This window comes from Oreochromis aureus, linkage group 22 (assembly GCF_013358895.1).
Source record: "Oreochromis aureus strain Israel breed Guangdong linkage group 22, ZZ_aureus, whole genome shotgun sequence".
In the NCBI taxonomy this organism is placed as follows: Eukaryota; Metazoa; Chordata; class Actinopteri; order Cichliformes; family Cichlidae; genus Oreochromis; species Oreochromis aureus.
In genome coordinates, this window is record NC_052962.1 from 26,886,182 (window position 1) to 26,910,546 (window position 24,365).

General features: G+C 39.6%; 3 protein-coding genes across 7 annotated transcripts in view; all 3 read right to left on the reverse strand.

Annotated features, from left to right (window-relative positions):
* Nucleotides 1-2,165: 2,165 nt before the first annotated feature.
* eva1bb (eva-1 homolog Bb (C. elegans)) lies at nt 2,166-13,001 on the reverse strand. The gene is made up of 4 exons (XM_031735791.2): nt 12,892-13,001; nt 8,800-9,376; nt 3,892-4,032; nt 2,166-3,276 (listed from the first exon to the last, which is right to left on the reverse strand). Exons 3-4 carry the CDS (start codon nt 3,956-3,958, stop codon nt 2,843-2,845), a joined length of 501 nt encoding a protein of 166 aa, XP_031591651.1. The 5' UTR covers nt 3,959-4,032; nt 8,800-9,376; nt 12,892-13,001; the 3' UTR covers nt 2,166-2,842.
* Nucleotides 13,002-13,007: 6 nt separating this feature from the next.
* lsm10 (LSM10, U7 small nuclear RNA associated) lies at nt 13,008-14,989 on the reverse strand. 2 transcript variants are annotated; one of them, XM_031735823.2, is made up of 2 exons: nt 14,841-14,989; nt 13,008-13,464 (listed from the first exon to the last, which is right to left on the reverse strand). In XM_031735823.2, exon 2 carries the CDS (start codon nt 13,456-13,458, stop codon nt 13,036-13,038), a length of 423 nt encoding a protein of 140 aa, XP_031591683.2. In that variant the 5' UTR covers nt 13,459-13,464; nt 14,841-14,989; the 3' UTR covers nt 13,008-13,035. The 2 variants fall into 2 exon arrangements, with proteins under 2 accessions (XP_031591683.2, XP_031591684.2); XM_031735824.2 differs by lacking the exon at nt 14,841-14,989 and adding an exon at nt 14,688-14,828.
* Nucleotides 14,990-15,978: 989 nt separating this feature from the next.
* The window catches only part of oscp1a (organic solute carrier partner 1a), a 42,824-nt gene continuing 34,437 nt past the window's right edge, over nt 15,979-24,365 (reverse strand). For 2 of the 4 annotated variants that reach the window (XM_039605433.1, XM_039605432.1), the window contains exons 2-10: nt 22,516-22,670; nt 20,661-20,828; nt 20,494-20,574; nt 20,288-20,391; nt 19,250-19,378; nt 19,108-19,162; nt 16,713-16,858; nt 16,566-16,626; nt 15,979-16,316 (exon numbers count right to left, since the gene is read on the reverse strand). In XM_039605433.1, the coding sequence (XP_039461367.1) occupies nt 16,191-16,316; nt 16,566-16,626; nt 16,713-16,858; nt 19,108-19,162; nt 19,250-19,378; nt 20,288-20,391; nt 20,494-20,574; nt 20,661-20,828; nt 22,516-22,668 (1,023 nt within the window). In that variant the 5' untranslated portion in view covers nt 22,669-22,670 and the 3' untranslated portion in view covers nt 15,979-16,190. Of the gene's footprint in view, nt 16,317-16,565; nt 16,627-16,712; nt 16,859-19,107; nt 19,163-19,249; nt 19,379-20,287; nt 20,392-20,493; nt 20,575-20,649; nt 20,829-22,515; nt 22,671-24,365 lie in introns of all 4 variants that reach the window. The other 2 variants (XM_039605434.1, XM_039605435.1) reach the window with 2 other exon arrangements.

Sequence of the window (24,365 nt, forward strand, 5' to 3'; positions counted from 1 at the left end):
TAACAAATATGACTGGGACCATTTAAGGGCTGTACCTTAAATAACCAGACACAATTCAAGATGTGGCAGAAGAATGCCATGATCTACCGACTTCGGTCCAGTCAGGTCTAAGAGCACAAGGAAAGCAGAATTATAAGAATCAACAGTTAAAAGCAGGTCATTAAAGACTCTTAGAAGGGCTGTTTCTGTGCTAACTGAAACCTCTCAAAAACGACAATTAAATCCAGATAGTTTATATCCAACTTCAGTCCTATCTTCTCTAAAACCTTTCTCAGACAAAGGACCTTGGAAATGGGCCTGAAATTAGAGATAAGAGAACAGCCCAAATGACTCTTTTTGATAAGACGGCCACATTTGCTGAACTATTTTAGTTAAAAAGAAGAGAGACATCTGTTCAAGGTTCTCAGTGACAGATCTAGGACAGGACCAGAAAGAAAAGACCTGATAGTAGAAATCTTGTCTTTAAAAATGTTTTTCACTAAATGGAGACGAGGGCACAAAACAAGTAGCTTTACTTAAATTTATAAGAGAGTTATGTGTACTAAAAAGAAAGTGAGGTTTGTGGCTATGATTTGATACAAGTTTTGATAAAAAATTGTGTTGTGTTGCAGCTTTAACAGGTACTTTAGTAGGCTGTTTTTATAATATCTAATGAGACGGTTCCATCTTCTCTCTGCGCAGCCTCAGCCTCAGAGCAAGAAAATAGGTCTTTAAACTGCCATTTACACAAACATCCACAAATAATTGCTTAATTTGTATTAGTATAAAAACCTGAAATGGGTGGAAAATGCTCATAAAATCAGTAAAAGATGAAGAAAAGATTTTTTCTAAATGAGCACCAGCTGTCAGCTTATGGAAAGCAGTTTTCCCCCCATCCTAAAACAATCTCCAATTCAGGCAGTGCCACTTAAAACATGACAGCTGACAGACAGGGGACACAAGCTCCCCCACTGTAACATAATCGACCTTTTCATGGCGCATGAGAGAAATTCGGCCAGCAAAAAACGAACGGATCTCCTGGGAGTTTACTGGGATCCACTCTGAGACGGTCTGTTGGGTAAAGCCTACAGTATTTTTGAGCTAAATGGTTTTATTCATACCTCCAAACAGACATGTCTTTACCAGAGAGAAAGTGCTGTTGCTGTTGAGAGAAGGAGGCAGGGAAAATGGGCTCCAAAGGTTTCGAAAGTCTAAAGACGAGTTCTTTAGAGGTGTGTGAGAAGCTATGTTTTTAGAAGTGACTTTTGGCTGATTTTACTTACAGTTCATTCTCATTAGAATTAACCTAAAAGGATTATCTTCTGATTCATCTTATATTTGTGCATCTTATCCTAAAACACCAGCTATCAGTTCCCTTTAATGCAGTTCCAGGCAGTTCACCCCCCACTTAAACCTTGACCCATCTGATCTCAACAACTCACATGGTGACCCTTAATGACCCATATGATTGCAGTACCGTCATTGGCCGCTACAGGGGCCACAGCCTAGCATGAAGCAACCCCAGAGCTGAAAAATTACTGCCTGGTAGCCTCTGTGGATAGTTTTCTACTTTATTACTTTATAATAATCATTGGTAGAGTGGATTTTATTTTATTTTTCTTACAATCATCTGTCTAGATAACTGAGTTTAAATCAATAAACTCTTCGATGTGTGTGTGCTGTTGGAGTGCTTTGGAGCATTTTAACAGCTTACTGCATCTGACTAATAGTGTGGGATGCTGTGGGGTACTGACGATCCCAAAACTCCATGCTAACATTGAAGCTTCAAAATGTGTGGGAAAATCAGAGGCTACGCCCTTCTTTTATACTGACTATGGTTTTTAACCTCCCTTATTTCACATCATTGTGATATGGAAGCTTGTTTCTGCCACATAAAGAAATGTTTTTGCCATCTGCAAGTCATCATTTTGGGTTTTTATATCAGCTTTGACTTATTAACTTGAAATGTATTTTTCAGTTGTGGAAAAAAAAACATTTCAGTGGAGGAAACCAGATGCCACATTACAGCTGTTGTGTCGGTCATGCTTAAATATTAAAATAAATTAAGACTGGCACCAGATAGAGTAAGAACAGCATATTCTTAACAATTTTTCTTAATTTATTCTTTCTTTCTTTTTAAAAATTGTTTATTCTTCATTTTGGAAAACCATGACTATAAACATTTGTTTATTAAAAAGTGGTTTAACTTTAATTATTCACATTCCAAAGATGAATACACATGAAGCCAACCCCTCCAAAAAGACGAACACTTGTGCATAAAATCTGTGATATTCCACATTTATGGAGGCCCGAAGTGTCCGATTTTCCATAATAATAAATTAAAATAATGAAATAAAAAAATTATATGAGGAGATACGAAACATGTAACCCAAAACCTCTAAAATAATTTGCTATGCGTTTGTTTGTTTTTTTTACTTCACATTTGTAATTTTTCATTCATAATGCCACTACATCTTGACTGAGAAATCATGAAAAAAAAAAAAGCTGATTAAAAATAACTTTTATGAATTTTTAAATGGTTTGCTTGCATACATATTTTCTTTCTTATTATTCATATTTATTTTTGTAATACTGCAATTTATATAGGGACTTTAAAAATACTAGTATTTAGTTGTGAGTAGAGTGGATTTTCTTCTAAATTTATATTTTATTTCAGTCATTTCACACGATAAAAGTTACGTTATTACAAACTCTTTAATCGGTAAACATAATATATTTTTTTAATGTTGCGGGGAGTTTGCGCCCATTTTTAATCTTGACACTTTTGTGCCTCCATACAAAGCACGTTTCTCTCCATTGGTTGTCCCTTGCAGTTTTTTTAAAAGCTCAGTCCAAGTCTCTCTTAGTGGTAATGAACTCGTCCAATCGTCCCGGTCCCCGTAACCAGGATGTCCGGCTGCCCGTTCCTCCAGATCTCCCTGACGATTCGCTCCCTCTCCTCCAGGCGTCGAGCCTTCTCCAGCTCCTTGGCCGAGGTGAACACGTTCAGGCTCCTCAGAGTGCCGTTAGACTGGCTGCTGCGGTCACTCAGAGGACCCACTGTCACTTTAGGGATCTCCGTATCCACTGCCCTCTCCTCTCCTACACTCTCCTCCTCTTCTTCCTCATCCTCCTCCTCTTCACTGGACTCCTTGAGCTGTCTCCTCGATGGAGACGGAGGTGGTTTTCTGTGGCGCCGAGCCCTGCAAGTGATGCCGGCCACCAGGAGGCACAGCGCCATGAACAGCCCGAAGCAGACGCCCATCATGAAGTAGAGGGCAAAGCTCTCTGGATTGGCTGCACAAGAAGAGGGAAGAAAAACTAATTTACTGAAATAAAAGTATTAAAAAGTGGAATTATTAAGCTTTTCTTTATTTTCTGTCATCTCTATACTATTAGAGTGGTGAATGCTCATATCAAAGACAGCGAAAGTTTCAAATATTCAGATCAGTGTATGTTAAAGTAACCCCCGTGAGCCAAAAACTCAGATTTCAGACTCTAAACGCTTGATTTTCACCAGATTTTCTACTCTTGGCTCTTTGTGATGTCACTAAGAAGGGATATCCCTAATATGGTTGCCTCAGGCAGAGCGTTATTAAAGTAAACCCTCATGGCTCTAGGTGTGAGCACAAAGGCCCCACCCACTAGTTGTTAAACCCTTCTGTTTGCATGAGGCAGCCAATCAGAATGAAGTTTAAAGTATAAAGTTAAATAAAGATTTCTTTGAACTGTAACTCATGCAGAGTTACTCGTGTAGGAGCTTAGAATGAAATATTCATGTACAACCTACGTAAAGTCATACAGTGTGGTGTAGCAAGCTGCCTGTGGTTTTATAGATTCATCTAATAATCCCTCGAGGTTGTCCCCAACTCCATGTTGGAAACCACACTTAAAGCCCTGCTAAGATTTTACCTTTGATGTGAGCGTAGGTCGCCATGCTGTTACTCAGCAGCTCCATATCTCTCTTAATGGGTTCCATCTTGGTTCACTGTGGGTTCAGACATGCACCATCTCCTTTTACGCGTTTACCTCCTCGATAACCCGAGGCAGATCCTGTCAGAAAAGAAAAAAACAAATGCTTTCAAAGTTTCAGAGTTCATCTCAAAAAAAAAAAAAAAAAAAAAATGTGCTTAAATCCTAAAAAAAATGCATTCCTCCAAAGCACCACCAGTCATTCTTCAGATCTAAATGGGTGTCAGAGGTCAGGAGACATTGTGTTCCTCTGACGACACTCAGGCCGGGCAGTGAGGACGACAGCGAGAGGTCTGCTGAGACCGATGGGGATGTTTATATTTATGAGAGGGGCGCCTTTCCGGCTCTGCAGTTTTTATTTTTTTCCCACAAAAGAAGTGGCATGTCAGGTTTCACATGTTCACTCCAAGAAACTCACACACGTGATGGAAGACCGGCAGGAAATGAAAAGGTCGGGTTCACAGAAATGTAGCAGTGAGTTTCTAATTTCTGCCTCTTCCCCAAAACAATGGAGCTGAGAATAGTTTTGTTTGTTTTGCACACAAGGTTTCACAGCCTAATACCTGCAAACAACAAAGTTATTTCATTATTTAATTGGTATTTATATAAAGTAGGAGCATTTCTCTATTGTTAGCTTGTGATAATCTTTTGGCAGGTGTTAGATTTTAGTAAGTCATTAAACTGGACTTAATATTCTTTTGTTTATAATCTGTCATATACACTCACTGGCCACTTCTTTAACTACACTTGTTCAATGCTCTATAACATAAATATCTATTATATATCTAAATGGTCAAGATGACCTGCTTAAGTTCAAACTGAGCATCAAAATGTGGAATAATGGTGATCTGAGTGATTTGGAATGTGTCATCATTGTTGGTGCCAGACTAGTCTGAGTTTCTCAGAAACTGAAAAAGAGAAAGTATGCAGTGAGCAGTAGCTCTGTGGCCAACATGTCTTGTTGATGTCAGAGGTCAAAGGAGGCCAGAGTGTTTCGAGCTGATAGGAAGGCAACAGTAACTCAAATAACCATTTGTTACACCAACGTATGCAGAAGAGTATCTCTGAATGTTGAAGCAGTTGGGCTACAACAGCAGAAGACACAGATCCACCTTGGCTTGTATCATGGTGCAATGGTGGGGTGGATGTTTCCTTGACACCTTCCCTTTGTGACCACAATGCACTCATCTTCTCATCGCTGCTTCCGGCAAGACAATGCACCATGTCACAAAACTCATATCATTGCAAACATGACAGTGAGTTTCCTGTACTTGAATGACCTCCACAGTCAGCAGACTGTGATCCAACACAGCACCTTTGGGATGTGGTGGAACAGGAGATTCTCATCATGGATGTGCAACCAACAAATCTACAGCAGCTGCGTGATGCTGTCATGTCAGTATGGACCAAAATCTTCCAGCACCTTATTGAATCTGTGCCACAAAGAATTAATTAAAGTGTCCCGTGAGAACACAAACAGAGTACAAACATGGAAAACACTCTGTTGTCCCTCTTTGCAATGCACTGAGGAAGTAAAGAAGCTGCTCACAGCTGCAAAAACTTAAAACTAATTGTTTTAATGGGGGTTAAACAGCCTCAGGGATGCCTACAAAAAGAAAAAGAAAAATGGCACCTAAATCTCCGGGAGAGACATTCTGTTCCTTGTTATAGATGTTTAACAAGTAATTCACTGTTAGCAAATTTAATTATCATTCAAGAGAGTAATCGATGTTTTTTTAAAAAAAAATATTATCCTGAGGACAGCCACGGATGTCAGCACAAAACGACCTGACATTTCCCATACAAAACAAGCTTCTCAGAGCGACTGCATTCTTCTGTTATTTGGCTGAACCGACCCTTTAAGAGAGCGAGGGGCTGCATTAGACCGCAGTAGATGGATTTGCTCCGGACCCGTCTCGCAGATGCTCCCACGGTTACAGTAAGGCTTGACGTAAACATGATGACTGATACTTCCCACCCCCTCACATTCCCTGTCACTACAAAAACAATTTCCATGGGAGCCGAATGTTTTTCTTTCTCCTGCTCTCTCTCCGGGGAGGACCAAACCGTGCCCCGTTCCAGTCGCTGCTGCTGGGGGTTTGGGTCGCTCTCCCACCCTGATTTTTATCCCAGCTACTTTTGGCAGCCCCAGTGTGCTCTCAAAGGCTTTCTTTAATTTGTTTTTGGGCAAATTACAGTTGTAGTTGCTTTGTGGCTGGCTTGGGGTCCACTTACTCATGGGAACTGGTCTTTCCCAACCAACGCTGCCTTCTGTTTGGGATTTAATCAAAGAAGAAGCGTGACTACTTCTGCACTCTCAATTTGCTGCCCCCAGACCTTAACAACATAAGTGAGCAATTTAGTTTTCAGCTTAGCTCAATTCAAACGATTAAAGACTGACTTTACACCCTGTACTTTTACACAGTTTATCAAGACTGCAGCATTTATCACAGTGCACCTATCACCTTATTCTTTCTAAGTTGTTTTTGTTTGCATCCTATAAGAAATAATCATAAAACACTGAAGTATAAAGTGTTTTCTCACAGAGCTGGATGAGAAGATCAACACTCACGTGTCTGTGGGCAAAAATATGAAGCAAATCTTAGTTTAGGTAACTTGAAGGCTCATTCCCTGGGTTAGTATAACTCCATCTGCACAGAGATTTAACATTAAGATTACATTTTATTTATTTTTTTAACTTAAATTTTAAATAAACACAAGGAAACAGTTATAATGTGTTATGCAACAGCAGGGTGCGATTTGTCTGGGGATTGGGGGAGGATTTCCTTCAGTCTCTGCTTAGTTATTTTTATTTTTCCGGTGGGGATAAAAGTTCTTTTCATCATCTGATTTTTATCGTTGCATCTTGAAGCAGTCCACAGCACAAACAACAATCCCAAACTGACTTTCACTATCAACGCTGGGAAAGTGAGATGACACTGTAGGAGGCCGGATGATCCAGATCCACGCTGTTCCAACTTTTCATTATGCTGCCAAGCACCGCTTAGAACAAAAACTAGAATTAACTTAATTTTTTAAGAGTGATCCTTTATTTTTTATTTATTTAAATTATTATTATTATAATATTATTTTTTATTTTATTTACCTATTCTTTTAGATTACCATTTATGGAATAAAAACAGAGAAAATCAAAGACTCACAAAATAAAACAATTAATTAAAAAACATCCCGCACCCGCATTCCTCATGAGGACCACTAGAGGGCAACTCTGGTTGTATAGAAGTCTAGGGTGAAAAAAAAATTGCAGACCTTCCTGCTCAGTTTATGTTTCTATTTTCAGGTCATACAGAATAAAATAGTTAATTTTGTAAATTTTGGGATTTCTAGGTTCTCAGTCGTCAAGGTCGTGTGAGTCTTGAGCACAGGGAGGAGCGTCCCCATGGAGGTGGTCCTGAGGGTTGTTGACCCACTATTGATCATGTGAGCAAATTTGTGACAAAAGGTGTGGGTCATTACGATCAGACGTTTTGCCTCTTGGATAAGAGACTAAATGTCTTCACAGACCTAAAAAAGTTCGTCCGGTCATTCTAAGAGTCGGAGAGGAGGATTATCCAGGCTATGTACAACAGCTTGTTAGCCAGTGAGCGTGAGGTTTCATAGTCAAATCCACAATAAGTGGTCATGTGGCCAGTCACTACGTTAATGACTGCAAAAACTCATAGGCTTTTTGTTAGGTCCATATTTTGGAAGTAACCATGAGAAGACTAAAGGAAAAAAACTCACTTAATTATATATTGAATATGACCTGAAGTGAGTGACTGAGGCCATAAACTTAGTGTTTGCAAAGGGCTGTTCAGGACTTCTAACCTGTAGAGCTAGAAGTCTTTTTCCAACCACACGTTTCCCCCCTGGTGGTCATGAAAAAGAAGGCAGGTTTAAGGCACTTTAGTGTTAGCATCACCTTTTAAACCTTCATCGTTTAAACTGTCTGTCTGCTAATCAACACACATCGCATTTGTTCACTTGGCTAAAAAAATTAAAGAATTAGGGTTTTACAATTTATGTATGAGGTTATTTTTAGGGCAGACACCTTTTATCCTAGCTTCATTTTAATTGTAAATTTTTCTTTATTTCAGTGCAGCAATCAGACTTTGTAAACTTTTGGAAAAAATCCCCTCCATGAACTTTCTCATTTGTTTTAAGAAGGCGACATTTTTAAGACTTAATTATACAGAGAAATGACTCAAAGAGGCGTCTCTTGTTCTGTTTTCTCGATTACAGAATGAAATTGTGTATAAATATTTTTTTCTTCACGACTGGCAGTTTGTGGCAAGCTCGAAGCACCACACAAATACCAGAGGGAGGGACACATTTTGTGCAGCCGCAGTCTTGGGCAGACAGATTTAACACCTAACATTTCCAGACGAGTCCAACAACCTCTCAGCTGAACTAACTAAACGCAAGCATAGCCTGGCAGCTGTAGCTGTTTATGTGAAACCCTGCTTAGATAATCCTGTTTAAATCCAATGAGGAAACTTGAAACTGCTGGAAAAAGCACTTTTTAACAGTAGTCAAAAAAATGAGAAATGAGGTGGAGCTGCTGTCAAAAACATTTAAAGAGAGTGATTAAGACTGATGGAAAATACGTGTGACAGACCGGGTGACAGCATACTCACTGTGCTATAATTTTGGGCATGTTGCAGCTGCTCAGCTTGTAAAAACCTTTAATTGTCTGTGGTGTTGTAAAAAAACTGGAGGCCATGCTAATAAACTACTGAGTTGCATGACAGTAGAGCTTTATATTTGTTAAGGGGTGTAATAAAAAAATAAAAAAATCTTACAGCTAATTTCCCTGCAAAGATAAAGTTAAAAAAAAAGGTCACTCACCTCAGTCATGCACAGGTTGACAAATTTAAAACTTCCGAATGCGAAACAAAGAATTCAGATCCACGTTTGAAGCTGGTCACTTAGATAAGACTCCCATCTTCTCTCGGGCAAAAAAGCAGCAGCGAGAGGTTGTGGGTCACTCGGCGTACGTGACAGCTGAGCAGACGCTGCTGGGCTGAAGAGCGAGCAGCCCTCCACTGTGGTTCACTCCCTCCCATCCCTCAGAGGGAGGAGGACCAGCCAGCAGTGGTCCACACTTGTGTTTTGGAGGAGGTCTTTCCTTTTCCTGAGAGAAGTGAAAGCCATGCATGCTTCACTGCCATCTAACTCCAAAATAAAAATTCCAAACTGTGCTGAAGTCTTTTATTTTAGCTATTCTATCCTCTCCAGGTATGACCCACGCACTCCTGACCAGAGGGAGGTGATCTCTCTCCTGCTGGATGCCCAACACTGAGGTCTGTTCACAGTTAAGCCAGGAGGGTGGAACAGGAAATAGCTAGGTGACTGCTGTGGGCATGGGGGCACGCTGCTGTGGGGGCTCCCGGATTAACTGGGCTCTTTGTGTTTTAATCTGAGCCTGGAGGGGAGTAAAAAGAGCTCAGAGTGAGGTTTGTGAAGCAGGAGAGGAGACCGATGAATAGATTGATACTTTATGGGGAAATCTGACGTGGACTTTACAAAGCTGGAGTTTTCCACACGACACCAGGAGATACACATTTTAAAACCTATCAAACAACCGAAACAGGAGGTGCTCATAGTGGATTTTAGCTACACTGCAGTGTCACACAGCCAACACATTGTTAATATAACTGATCAAAAGAGCAAAATAGTTCTTAAACCAGTCTAGTTTGCACCTTTGAACTCAGTCCAGCAGTCTAGAACACCCAATCAACATAAGTACATGCCAGGTTATCAAGTTTTATGGAAACTATATGGTCATTAAGATTTTTGTAGTGCTGGACTTGAGTAATTGAATGCTTATGAATAACCATGGGACTATGGTCGTCAATTTGTGTGTCAAAAATAATCTCCTCTGTCTTTTATTACATTTAAAAACTCATTTCACTTTCACTGCTTGATTTTAGCAAAACCATACAGGCTTGGAGACCCTTGGAAACCACTGGTTGCTAGGGAAAAATAAGGATTCCACAACTGGTTGGCAATTGATTGCCTACAGTTGTTAGGTCAAATGGAAATTCCTTGCAATAGGTTGCTAGCGGTTTCATGGAAGACACCAACTCATCCGCAACCACTCACCAACTACTCGCACAGCAGCAGTGAAACTTGAAAAGGTGCGATGCAAACCGGAAATGGAGAACGTTAACCTTCAAAGTAAAAGTAAAGCACTATTTTGCTCTGAAGGTCAAGTTTGTGTTGCACTTTTCCAAGTTTCGTTACAACTCTGTGAATGTTTGCAGACAAGTTGGCATCTTCCATACAAACTACAGGCAACCACAGCAACCTACTAGCAACAAAAAGCAATCACAGGCAGGTCTTTGGTTCAGCACCCTGTTGGCAACCATTTTCAAACCAACTAATACTCAACCACTGGTCAGGGGAATACACACATTTCTTCTTAGCGACTGGAGACTGCAAGGGGGTTGCCAACTGGTCTATAGGCCTGTGTGACTGAGAGCTTTGTCAAAAAGGCAAGTCTATATTTTTCCATTCAATTCAACTGAAAAAACTAAATTAATTCAAGTGAACTGAAGTGAACCTGACTCTGTGGCCTGCTGGGAGTGAATTTAGACCTCAGCGGAAGCCAAAATATGATTAATTGCACAGAACTGGATATGAGCGCATTCATCATTTTAACAGTATGTACGACAGAAAATAACAAAAACCAACACAGCCCCCCTTTAATTTCTAAATGTATGAGCATATAATTCTACAGACTGACTACAGCGATGAAAGCAGGGCTTTTCTTTCTTATTTATACTGGTGCTTTTTCCTGTAACACTAACCCAGACTCTTAAGTATTGCAAAAGACCTGTTTATGCGGTTGTAAAGTACTATTCTGAGTCTAGTGAGTGTTGATGTGGCACTCACTGGTGTTTTTAGCACAACAATAAGCGGTTATTATGTGGTTGCTGTCATTCAAACACTCAAGGTTGGTCAAGAGAAAAATATGTCCCTAAAAGCACTCTGAGGCCATAGCCCAAAACAATGATCCAACTGCTGAGGGACATTCCTGCGTGCATATTCCTCCTAATTTAATGCACTCAGTAACGGCTGGTGAACCTCCACCCTTTTTGTCCACAGTGTGGGGTTTATCTGCTCCAGCTGCCTGTGTTATGTCAGGGCTGTCCTCTTCCTGATGCTGTGTAGGAATAACATAGCACTTTGCAAATTCCCCAGATTCCCGATCGCAACTGCACACGGGGAGAACACAAAGCAAAACACTCCCTTCCTTTCACCCGCAGCACTCGTCTCCACTGGCTAAAAAACAAGAGTGGATGTCACTGTTGTGACTGAGAGCGACTTGCTCGCTGATGCAGAGATGTTTGTGGAGCGTTGGAAACAGGTCGACTTGTTTTTCCCCACCAGTGACTAATGTTTTCCTGCATACAGGCAGTGATTAACTTAGGGCTGTTTTTTTAAACACACAGAAAGATGGGCTTTGTGATGCTCGCCATTCACCAGTAAATACACTGACCCTCACACCACAACCGCATTCAGTGTCAGCTGCAATATGAGCCATTCAATTCTCATAAAACCGAGCTGGAGCAGAGAGATTAACTTTGGGAATAATTTGGTAAGAAAAGACGAGTCCCTCAAAGTATTTTTACAACTAAATTAAAATGTTAATGAAAAGAGAGACAAAAGAGATCTTTAATAATGCAATAGCACAAAAGTTATGACTGGATAGTTAATTAAGTTGCTGGCTGGAGGGAGTTATTAGAGAGTGACACATCAAAAGGCTCAGAATGACAGTGAGGAGGCTAATAAGTTGAGTCATTTTGTTGTGGGGAGCAAACCACAACTGTGGGAGAAGTTAACTAATGCTTAAATCCCGCTAAAGGGAAACCTACTTAAAAAAAAGAAGTAGGCGGCCAAAATAAACAAGCTGCAACCTCTGGCAGTGGAAAAATGGAGCCTCTAGTTGCTCCAAAAGTGAGTCAAATCTCATAACACCCCCATGTTTAAATTTCCTCCTTTATAACAACAGTGTGGAAGTGACCTTTGTTTTAGCTGATCCGTCTAGTGAGTTAAAAGCATGGCTGCTTGCATTGACAGGTGTGTCACAGGCAGCTGTACCTCACTGGTGTTATAATAGCTACATCCACCTTCTATATACAGTCTACGCTCAGAACCAGAGACAGGAAGATTGTTGTTAGGCTGCAGGAAAGTGTCACAATAAAGTGGGAACACACCAAAAAATGTAGGTGTCCAGATTCTGCAAATGAGGTGTAGAAAATACTATAAAAATTAGGAGAAATGTATGATATTCTGTATTTTTGCTATTTAGTACAAATATGAGGAGGTGCACCTTAAAAGGCACAAAAAGTGACTGCTTTATGGTATTCTCTATGCTTAAGAGATAAGGACTCTTCACCGTTTCTAAGTCAGCAAAATATGAGAGAAGCTGTGGCGTCGTTTAAGTTAAACCCTTTGTGCAAAAGAGGATCTATACCTTAGTTGTTATAATTATATTCAAAAAGATTTCACTTTATTCTCAGATGGATTTGATGTTTGTTTTTTTTGCCATTTTCATCATGTCCCATTTAAAAATCCCCCAAAATAGTTTGGTTGAGATAAAAAAAAAGACATAACAAAGAGCTTCTTTGAGTTGATTCAAGGAAAATGCATCAATTAATCCAAGAAATAATCCGCAATGTATTAAAAAGAATTGTTACAGTGTTTACGTAGGAAAAAAATCAGTCTGTGGAGTTTTATTTTTAAACATTTAAACAATTTACTGATATCAGCCTCCAAATACTCCAGCCTTTCGAGTTTGTGATCCTTACAAGAAATCAAACCCAGATTGTGGCCTTTCATCCCAGGTTCAAAGCAGTTCAGTTTTTATAGCACTAAAGACAGTTTCCAGTATTTTACAACGAAAAGGAGGACTGTAACTATGTCTTACTGTACCTGAGATCTCTCTCCCTGTTCTTCTCCATGGAGTCACTTTGTGGGCCCTCAAGATGTAAACTACTGGTCTAGACTGGTGTTTGTCCTCTAATCTCTGAACCTTACACAAGCAGCGTCTTTTCCAAATTTAAAAAAAAAAAAAAGTCATTTTGTTTTCTTGGCAAACTCTTTCCTGCCTCCGCCTTCACTGCCGAAGTTGCGTACGCGGTGAATCTTGGCCAGCTGGCTCTCTATGGTCTTCATTATGTCCATATGGTCGGGGATGTGGACATAGCGGATGTTCCTGCCAGTGATGAATAGGTCCTGCAGCTGTGTGAGCTGACCCCGCCGGTCCCGGTACAACACGTCCTCTAGGCGTATGTTCATGAAGGCATCTACGTTGACCACGCGTCCACGCGCTGTGCTCTCGTTCCTCAGGTCCACCGTGGTCACCTCTCCCTGAAGGCCCTGCAGGAGGATCACCATGCTGTTCTCTGTGATTGTTCGCTCCCGAATAGAGTTCACCACCTCAACCGGCCCCACGCTGGATGGCTGAGACTCAGCCCCCTTGGACTCCATAGGATCCATAGACACCTGCAGAAAAGCAAAAGATTGATAACTTTGGATTAGAGTCTGTCATACAGTGTTGGTACCTGAGACTTGTTTCTGTGGTTTACTGATTCTGACCTTGAAGCAATAAAGCAAAAATGAGCAAAAACTTGCACACTTTGTGGACAGAATATTAGAATCCGAAAATGAGAAAACACAGGAACATGTCAAATAGAAAATGTCCTGCACAGCTTAAATGCGATTTATCTCATCTGTCACAAACCAAACCTGGATTTAATAAAGGTCAGACGACTCAGAGGCTGTGGTCAAATTGTTAAAAAAAATTCCCTCCCTCCATCTTTTCTTAATCACTTCTCTGATTGAAAATAAGGTCAAGGAAGAAGAATTTCTAAGGACTTCGGAAAAGAGCAGCATGCCCAGACAATCTCACTGCATTGACGTTAGAGCCTCTTAGGCGGTTAATGGGGCTCTACTGAAACTGCAATGTAGGGACCACAAAAAGGCTGTCTTAGATACTTTCTTACTGCATTTTTTTAAATGGAGCTCACAAAAAAAACACATAAAAAGAATGAAGTGAGATTAAATGTTTCCAGTCTTATTTTCTTTATCTGCTGGAGAGATGATCCAATGTAACTCTGGAAACTGTTACAAGTTCTGAGGAAAAAACAAAATAATTTTATCCCTCTGTCACTTATTAAAAATCGGGATCAATACGAGCTAACCTGACGTAAAGACAATTAATGGTAATCCTAATTGTCAAAACAACTACTACTTCTCCTTTTTTTCAGCAGCTCACTATCACTGCTAACCTGCCTTCATCTAATCCTATCCCTGTCACCACCAACTATCAGCATGTCCTCCTTCACCACATGAATCCTTTGAGGTCTTCCACTTTTCCGCCTGCCTGGCAGCTCCATATTCAGCATCCTTTGTCCAATATAGCCACCATCCCTCCTCTGCACATATCCAACCCACGTCAGCCCCCTCCTGCCTCACTGTCACATCAGCTTCTCATTCAGACACACGTAGTCTGTTTTGCTTCTTGTGACTATCATACCTCTTTACCGCATTTTCTTTAATGGTCCAAAAACACTTTCATGTTTGGCTTTCAAATTAACCCCAGAATATGCACATTACAACCGAATACAAATGATAATACAGAAGATATAGTGTCATATAGTGCAGTGTAATCTTAACTTTAACTTAACCTACAGAAAACCTAAAAACACGTGTAACATGACGCTTACGTTTGTGTCTGAAGGCTTAAAGTTAGTCTTCTCTGTTAGCTTTTCTTTTTTAGCGTTTCCTTAGCTTTAGCAGCGACTAAATAAAGCTCCAAAATGCGTAAAACATGAGTGTAAATCAAAGCCTCTCCCTCCGCTGTTGTCTGTAACATTTACCTGAATTATTTAAACACAGTTTTTATGTGGAAACGAAACACCGGCCTGCTGAAACCTCTCAAAACATGTCAACACGTTCGTTTTCCCACAAAAACCCGACGGAGGAGCAGCGACGTGATGACGTTTCACCATCGTCTTTGCGTCAACCTTTAAAAAAAAACAAAAAAAAAACTTTATTCACAACTACCTTTAATGCACTGTAATCCAGGACATAAATGAGGAACCCGACAACAGGTTTCCCTGCGTCATCACAGCAACATTATTTTTCACATATATGCTGGATTTTTTTCAGCAAAGTATATATTAATAAATTTGCTCGCTGGAGTGTAAAATTTTATTAATTAAGCGAAAATTCTACTGACAGATTTAGAACATCATAAAATTCCCCATATAAACCCACACAAAACAAATACATTAAACATGTTAATCTTAAATGTGTTTAAATTGGTGTTTTTGTTTGTTTTGTTTTTGGATAAATTCAAGTTATACATAAAATCTTCAAAACTACTTAAAGGAAAAATCATACGATATTCTAAACTGTTTTCCCCACCATTGCCATTGTATGCGTGTATGACTCTTTTATTTAATAGTACACCTTGCTGAAAGGATGATGCTCAATGATCTTATGCCAACATGAACGTTTATACTCACTGCTCTGTTCCCTTTTGGTAATTCACTGCACCTTATTGGATTTATACAGTACTAGTTGTCATATTTAAAATATAAGTATTAAAAAATAAATAAATAAATAAATAAATAAAAAGCCGGATAAACAAAGAGCAAAGGCTCCGAATCAAAGAAACCTTCATGAGATTGTTCTTTTCTTACAAAGCCAAGACAACAGCACCCCCTACAGGTTGCTGCTGCAGAAACGAAATCGTCTCAATGAACATTTATTTTCATTATCCAAATAATAATTTATAGGTTATTTAAATTAGTACTTGTTCCTCTCAAAAATCACATAAATATGAGTCCAAGGTCGTGTCCAATTAGATGTCTTATTTAAAAATTTGATCAATCCTTTTCATTTAATTTCTTCCCAGCAACATTTGCAACTCATTTTGTTTTACAGCATGTAAACACGAGCCAGCCTAATCATTTCAATATAAATAAATACTTTTATTTAACATTAAATTGTTAAAAAGAAAATAAAACCTCAAACACAGCAGGTGTTACAGTTTAACATCCAAGTCAGTTCAGCTGCATTATAAACATAGAAAGCAGTTTCTGTCTATTGTGTCTGTGTTATAATGTTGAGTTCTTGCATCTGTTTCATTGAATACTCCATCTCCAGCTCACAGTGGAGATTAACCATCCGATCATCATACAACCACAGACTGAATAAATGAGTCAGAGGTCGTCCATCATGGCCAGGAGCTCTTCTCCCTTGTTGTTGCTGGGTTTTTCAGGTTTCTCTTCTTTTTCTTCTGCAAACTGTCCAGCGATGCGAGCCAACTCCAATGCCGCCTGCTCATCCTGAACCAAAAACTTGGATTAAGTTCATCACAGATGTTTTAAGAGAGACATGGCAGTCATAACAACAGTCCAGAGAGTAGCCAGACACTCACACTAACACACTTTTTTTTGCCAGATTTTCTGTTTATATTGTTAGGTTTGTTCATGTGCTCAGCAGTTGCCTTTTTTTAAGTCAAACTAAACTGTTTTCTTGACTGTGGTTTAGTTTTAGTTCACTGAAATACCCCAGCACAGTCTGCATGATTGTACCTGCATCGCTTGAATATTTATCACTCCATACAAGGATTCTTCAGCACTAGCTGACGCTCCTCTGTGAAACAAGATAAAAAGGCCTTGATGAGGGAATTTATGTTAATGTAACAACAGGGAATGAAAATAGAAAAGAAGAACACCCACGCTTCCTCCTCCTCTTCGTCTGTGTTAAACAGGTTGATTCGAAAACCCGATTCGTCTTTGGGCTTGTTCTCCGTCTTCATGCTGCCCATTAGACGAGCCAGCAGGTTCAGCTCCTCCTTTGCCAGCGGGTTGGAAGAGCCGTCTGTCTGCAGCACGATGGAGGTGCAGAGGCAGGTTATAACAGAGCTGTGAAAAAAGTATTTCCCCCCTTTCTGATCTTTTTTTATAATTACTATACTTATATGTTTCAGGTCATCAAACAAATTTTAATAATAGAGAAAGAGAACCAGACTAAATACAAGATGCAGTTTTTAAATTATATAATTTATTAATGGAAAAACATTCTCCAATGCTACCTGGCCCTCTGAAAATTCCCCCTAAACCCAATAACTGGTGGCACCTCTGTTGGCAGCAAGAACTACAATCAAGCGTTTGATTGAAAATGACTCTTTCACATCCCTGTGGAGGAATTTTGGCCCAATCTTCCTCCTTACAGAGATGTTTTTAATTCAGCCGAACTGGAGGATTTTCAAGAAAGAACAGCCTGTTTAAGGTTCAGGGCAAGAAATGATAGCTGGAGAGTCTCCTTCAGGTTTTTTTTTGTAGAAATCAGAATTCATGGTTCCATCAGTTTTGGCAAATCATCCAGCAAAGCTCCCTCAGACCATCACGCTACCACCACCATGTCTGACTGTTGGCATGATGTTCCTTTTAATAAAATGCTGTTAGTTTTACACCAGATGTAACGGCATGCAAACCTTAAAAAAATTTCAGCTTCTTTCTCATTATCAAGATGTTTTTGGCAAATGTGAGAAGAGCCTGCGTGTTCTTTTTGGTCAGCGTTTTTTTTTTCTCTCATGGATGCCAGTTTGGTCCACTCTGAAACAAGCGAGCCCTGCAGTTCTTTAGATGTGGTTCTGGAGTCCTTTTGCAATTAATGCGCTCCTGGGAAGTTTCACAACTGTTCCAAGTTTTCTCTATTTGTGGATAATGGTTCAGGAAAGGAGCAAATACTTTTTCATGTATACTTGTATACAAGTATACATGCAAAACTGAAGAAGTTTTGCATGTATACAAGATGTATTTCTGCTTAAGGGGGCACATCTGAGCTCTTACTATCAGGGGAAGGATAAATGCGCTAGTGGTGCTGCATAGCTGAGCTTTATTACTTTGCATAAAATGCTCTATTACAACTTAGCAAGGTTTCAAACATTATTAATGTTAATATTGACTAATTAAACATTACGCTGTCTAACCAGCCGTTTAATGTTGACATGGTGATAATATAAACAGACACAAACATTCACAGTTACTGAGAAACACTATTATTTATTATTTTTGACACTTCATTAATCTGATTGCCATCTTCTCTTTGTACAACAGTAGCACTGAGGTGTGGTTTCCTGGCTCAGCTGTAGAAGCCAGGAAACCCCAGTAGTGTGGTTTGGGCACACCTGTCTTACACACCCAATTAAGCTCTTCTTTTATAGAAGGTGTGAGGCTGTAGACAGACACACAATGATGAGCCTACAGCAGTGAGACGTTTTGAACAGCGGGGCAAGTGAGGTGAGTTTAAGTGTATTTGCAAAAAGTGTGTCAATAAAGAACTGCATGTGCAAACCACAGGGAACGGGCCACTGCCATAACAGCATTTACCAGCATTTACTGTGCATCAATGTCCAGGCAAGCAAGAATTTCTGGAGCTAATATACAAAGCCAACACAGAAATACAAAACAAACTAAAGTTCCTTGAGTGGCCACTTGAGGCAAGCTGCAAAAATGAGTGAATCCCTGCAGACCTCCATTAAAAAATATCCAAATTTACAGCATTTAAATGCATGTTCACAGCCTGGTATAAAAAGTGATTTGGAGGCACATGGACAGTTTCCCACTCCATAACAAATGTATGTTGGGTTCCTTTGGTGTAAATAATATATAATAATATATTAATATATCACGTATATGTCTGTTTTTTGGGTTTATTGCTGCAGCTAGATAACCTTAGCTAACTTGCTGCCCCACCATCTGATCCAAAAATGGTCACTTCTGTCTCCAAAAAACACTAGGAAGCATCAGGTTAGCGGACAGTACTAGATACTAGTGGAAAAGTGTGTGTGTGAAAGTGGTGCAACCGTGAGGTGGATATTTTTCTCAGCACACTTTGAGCCCCTTGGCGCCACCTGAGCATCCTTTAAACACCACTATCAAAGGTAAATATCACCTTGTAGGAAAAAAACTCCATATGATATGATTCGCTATTATTGCTTAAACATCATTTCATGGTTTCACGACAGCAAGAGCTCAGGTGTAGTTCAGGAAAATATTAAGTTATATTTTATATATCACCAACCATAACTGTAAAATAAAATCCGTGACCTCCCTGACATGTTATTACCTTTACAGAGGGAGCCCTGGACGTGTGTGTCTCCTCTGGATGGTCCACAGTGTACCTTTAAGTCACGAAACACAGCAGTGTCACCCACAGGTTCATCAGTGTGTGTGTTCACCATCTAGTGTCCAGCAGCATATTTACATACATGTTCATGCCCAGTCTGATCACTCTGTTTCCATGCAGCTCGAAAGACCCCTCTCTGATGGAGCTGGTGTAACTCCCTCCAGAGGGGAACTCCCTTCGTCTCACTTCTCTGCCGCGACAGTCAAATATCCTTTGAAAACAGGAAACAGATGGCGACACTCTGGATTGTGGACACATTTTTTTAAGAAAATTGAAAGTTGGGATAGGTCAGCCTTTTGGCGGTGACTTCAGAGTTGCATCAGACCACCAGGCCACATCTAGTGCCGTTAATGAAGTGGCAGATGTGAAACCAGGCTCAGTGTATAAACATTGACAGTAGAAATTCATTCTGCTTATAATGTCTAAACTTGAATTAGAAGCAAATATGTGATAAAGACACTGAGAATCTGACAAACAATGGCAGACTGTCTAAAGACATTAATAAAGTGTGTATTAGTTTGCATGAATGATGCATACAGCACATGCTTTTAATCAGCACTCATGTAAAAATATTACATTGTAGAAGTAAAGGGACACGTGGTACAGTGACAGGAGGTGCTTTTCTGATTCAACAAAGACAAACAAAGGTTATATTTTGGTCTTTTTTGTGCTTATTTTTCATTGTAAACAAAATAATCCAAAGAAATTAGTGAAAGACTTTTGAAATGGCTGCTTTGAAGTCTTTTGATATGGTCACTTTGGCACACTCAAGACACATATGGGCCAAAGCGCAGATCTGATACCCTTGTGGATGTTGTGGATACATTTGAAATAGGCAGCACGTGCAAAAATCCCCCCAGAAATCTTACAACTGAAGAAGTTTTGCATGTATACAAAATGTATTTCTGCTTAAAGCGGGCACGTCTGAGCGCTTACTATCAGACACGCTGCTGCATAGCAGACCTTTATTACTTTGCATAAAACGCTCTATTACATTAACAGTAACAGATATGACTGAGGACATATTTTTGATTTACATTTTTGATTTACATTTATGGATCCCTTGAAATTCATTTTAAAACTATATGTAAAGTATGTGCACACACTGTAACCTACATACCTAATAAGCCCAGGAACATCAGTCCCATGAGGCACTGGGCCTGAGGTCATCAGGGCGAACCGTCCGTTGGGATTTTGGATCTGATTTTTTAGGAAAAGTGACACCTTAAAAAAAAGAGAGAGCATTAATTGAAATCACTAGCAGAAAAATGAAATGTTTTGTTTGATATTAATATGTTTGAGGAGGATTTCAAGCAGGGGACTCACACGAACGTGCATGTCTTGAAAAAATATGAGGAGCGTCTGTCTGAGAAGCTGGAGTTCACCCTCTGATAAAGACGAGTATGCCTACATCAAAGAGAGACGATGGGTGCAGAGGATGCTTGCACCTTATAAATACAAGGTTTACATAACTTCAGTTACCTGAGTCATACCTCAATGATTTTCCTGTGTGTCTCATCCACTTGGTTCACGACCATGGGAGTGTCTTTCACGAATTCCCTGATGGTGTCCATGTGATTGTATGAGATGAGCAGCAGGTCTTTTGGCCGCAGACAAAGGAAGACTTGATATTTGAAAGCCATGACCATTAGCTCATAAAGCTACAAGAAAAAAAAAACACAAATCTACACCTTAAAAAATTAACAGAGCTGTAAAATGTTTAAATTTCATGTCATGTTATGTATTAATAAGATACCAGAACAATCTGCAAATCAATTATCAATCAATATCTGAGAGAAAGCAATTTGTGTGGGACTTTCTGTGAGGTTAGTGCACTTCAAACTGCTTCACATGACTAATATGACAGAGTAAGATGCAATTAAAACAATAACATTAAAAGCTAAAATAATAACAAAGAAATTATAAGACAAATCAACAAAGTAAAAAGTAAAAAATCATCTGACCCTCAATAAAAATTAAGAACTATCAGAAACAAATAATACAATTATAAAATATATGTTGAGTTACAGTCCTGTGAGAAACTAACTACAACCCACGATTCATTTGCTCGTTGAACTACCTTTAGAAGTAATAACTGCTTGACTTCATCAGTCTCTCACATCGTTGTGGAGAAATTTCAGCCCACTCTACTTTACAGTGTTGCTTCAGCTCAGTAAGGATTGTGGGAATTTGCTTGTGCACAGCAGTTCAGTCACATGACATTTAGACTTTGACTGGACCACTGCAACATTTTGATTCTTTTCTTTTGCAGATTTGCTGCTGTTCTTGGAATCATCGTTCTGTTTTATGACCAAATTTCAGCCAAGCTTTAGCTAATGGACAGATGGCTTCACATTTTATTCTAGAATACTTTGGTATACAGAGGAGTTTGTGGTTGACCTAATGACTGCAAGCTGTCCAGGTCAAGCCCAAACGATTACCTGTCCACCACCGTGCTTAACAGTTGATGTCAGGTGTTTTGCTGGTATGCTGCGTTTGGCTTTCCCCAAATGTGTTGCTGTGCATTTTACCCAAACATCTCCACTTTGGCCTCATTCGTAAGGACACTTTCCAAAAGCCTTGTGGTTTATTCAGATACAACTTTGCAAACCTGTGCTGTGCTGCCATGAATGATTTATAGAGAAGACGCTTTGTTTGGGCAACTCTTATAAACAAACCACTTGTTCAGTCTTTTTCTAGTTGTGCTGTCGTGAACTTTAAAATTTAACATGCCAATTGTTGCCTGTAAAGTCTGAGATGTAGCTCCTGGGTTTTCTGCACAGTCTGACATTTGAGTGAATTTGCTGGGACATCTCATCCTGAGAAGATTGTGGCATTGTGTTAACACACACCTGAATGGTGCTGACCTGCAAAATGTTGTTTTCCAAATGCATTTTGTTAGACTTGAGAAGTGGACATAGTTGCTCACATTAAGTTTATGAAATGCATTTGATTAGCAGCACCTGGCTGCTACATACAGTATTCCCTATGGAAGCAGGAAGGTTTTACAGGACTGCTTTCTTTTTCACATGACTATAAGTCCCTAATGACTCGGGATGTGTATAAAATCATTGCTCCATTAAGTGAAGTAAATTTTATGGGTGCAGGTTTGACAGTCCTGCATTATAGGGAGAGGTAATGAATAAACCATGGAAGCTTATTTCTGAATTTCAAGGATTGAGTCAAAGGTTTGAGATCAACGAATCAACTCTGTTTTTCCTGGCATTTTTTCCCAGTAAAGGGAAAAACTTTCATTGTGAACAAGGGGAAGATTTTTACTTTAAAACGTTTCTCAGTTCACTTGCTGTTTATAATCTAATGCTCCCGTTCCTGGTATTTGGTATTTACCCTGTCCATGCTGGCCGGGTTCAGTCTCATGATGGAGGCGTGTGCTAACCGAGTTAGCACCGTTTTCATTGTCCTGTGAGAATACAGCTGCTGAGGTTTGAGAAGTTCATCCATGAAAGCTTTACTGAACATGGTCCCAACGATGTCATTCATGACTGTGAAATGGAAAAGCAGCCAAACAGAAAGGTGGAGAATTTTGCTTTTGAATTGAAGCTACTTCTTTCTTATTGTGGTAGATAAACACAGAGGTCATGAAAAAGGAAAAAATGGTAAACAAGTGGTTGTTTACCATTATTTTATGCATTTTTTTCATTTATACAACTCCAAATATATATGGGAGACAGTCTAAATAAACTCACTGGCCACTTTGTTATGTACACCTGTTCAAATGAAGCTTAAGTGTAAGTTAAGGAAAATCTGTATTAACTCATCTGCCTGAATTCCTGGGTGTTTGGGCTGATTGTCTATTCTTTACATCACTTCCTCTTTCCCAAGCTGTCAAACTCACTGCTGACATCATTGCTCTAGTGTAATCACTTTCTTGTCCACCTTCTCTGAGCAAATAGCCTCTGTCATATGTGTTTTAACTATTTTCTTTCCTTATGACCACAGTATACCCATCTCTTTTTATGGCTGCTTCCAGCTTTATGCCATGTCTCAAAGCTAAAATCATGCCATACTTCACTTACTCAAATGGCCTCCACAGTCACCAGATCTCAATCAGATAGGGCACCTTTGGGATGTGGTGCAATGGCAGAGTCATATTGTGGATGCACAGCTGACAAATCTGCAGCAACTGTGTGATGCTATCGTGTCAATATGGATGAGAATCTCTGAGGAATGTTTCCAGCACCTTGCTGAACCTGTGCCACAAAGAATTAACGCAGTTCTGAAGACCAGAGTGCAAAAGTGTACCAAATAAAGTGGCTGGTGCACTGTATATACAAATTTATGGTAGGTGTCTAGCTACTTGTCTGGCTCTGTGTGACAATTTCACGTGTTTTCAAGAAAATTATATATTTTCTGACTTGTTAAGAGAGCTCAGAGATGCTGGAGGAGCTGACTAAAGAACATTAAGCTCAAGTAATACCTCTTTTCCTGTCATTTTCTGACCACACTCCTGCAGCCATGTTGGGTTTCCAACAAAAGAAGAAAGAAAAAGAAGGAAAGCAGATTTGTAATTTGGGTAGTTATGCATCTGACATAAGAGAAGCATTTTTTTTTTAGTTTATAAATTGGCATCAGACTGCTACAGCTTGACACAAACCGGGAAGACACATCTACAAAGATGTCAGCTGCCTCTACCTTTCTCTGAATTGTCCTCTGAGGTGTTGTGAGCTCGCAGGCGTTGGTCCAGTATGTAAAGCATCTCTCCACCCAGATTAATGAAAACCAGGGGGAGAGTTCTCATAGACATCTTCCAATGTCAAAAGAAAAGGAGGATTAGCTCCTTAGCACAAAGCTGTCGCAGAGGCAGGCGTTAGAAGGAGAAAAATCGTTTGCAGCTGAAAACCACTCTTCTCATTTCCACCCAGTTAACTGATTGTTCCTCTTGTGGATTGCTACTGTTAAGTGAATTGTTCATGTTAGGTCTTATCTGATCATTCTTTAGCTCACTAAGATGTAACAGGTGGCCAACAAGAGGATAAGCAGTGTACAGACAGAAGCTTATTGGACAGGATAAGGATGACGTTACAGCACATTACAACCAAACACAGAAGGTAAATGGGGATGCCATGTGCAAGATTAAACAAACTAACTAACTAACCCTTTATAAGCAGGTTACATTTAAAGGGTTATTCAGTGAACCAAAGACCAAAAGTGCTAAAAGAACATATGTGAATGTGTAA

Coding starts and splice junctions, on each gene's coding strand:
- eva1bb (XM_031735791.2), bottom strand. CDS start 3,958: ATGGAACCCATTAAGAGAGATATGGAGCTGCTGAGTAACAGCATGGCG. Junction 3,277..3,891: donor GACCTACGCTCACATCAAAG/GTAAAATCTTAG, acceptor CTTCTTGTGCAG/CCAATCCAGAGAGCTTTGCC.
- lsm10 (XM_031735823.2), bottom strand. CDS start 13,458: ATGGATCCTATGGAGTCCAAGGGGGCTGAGTCTCAGCCATCCAGCGTG.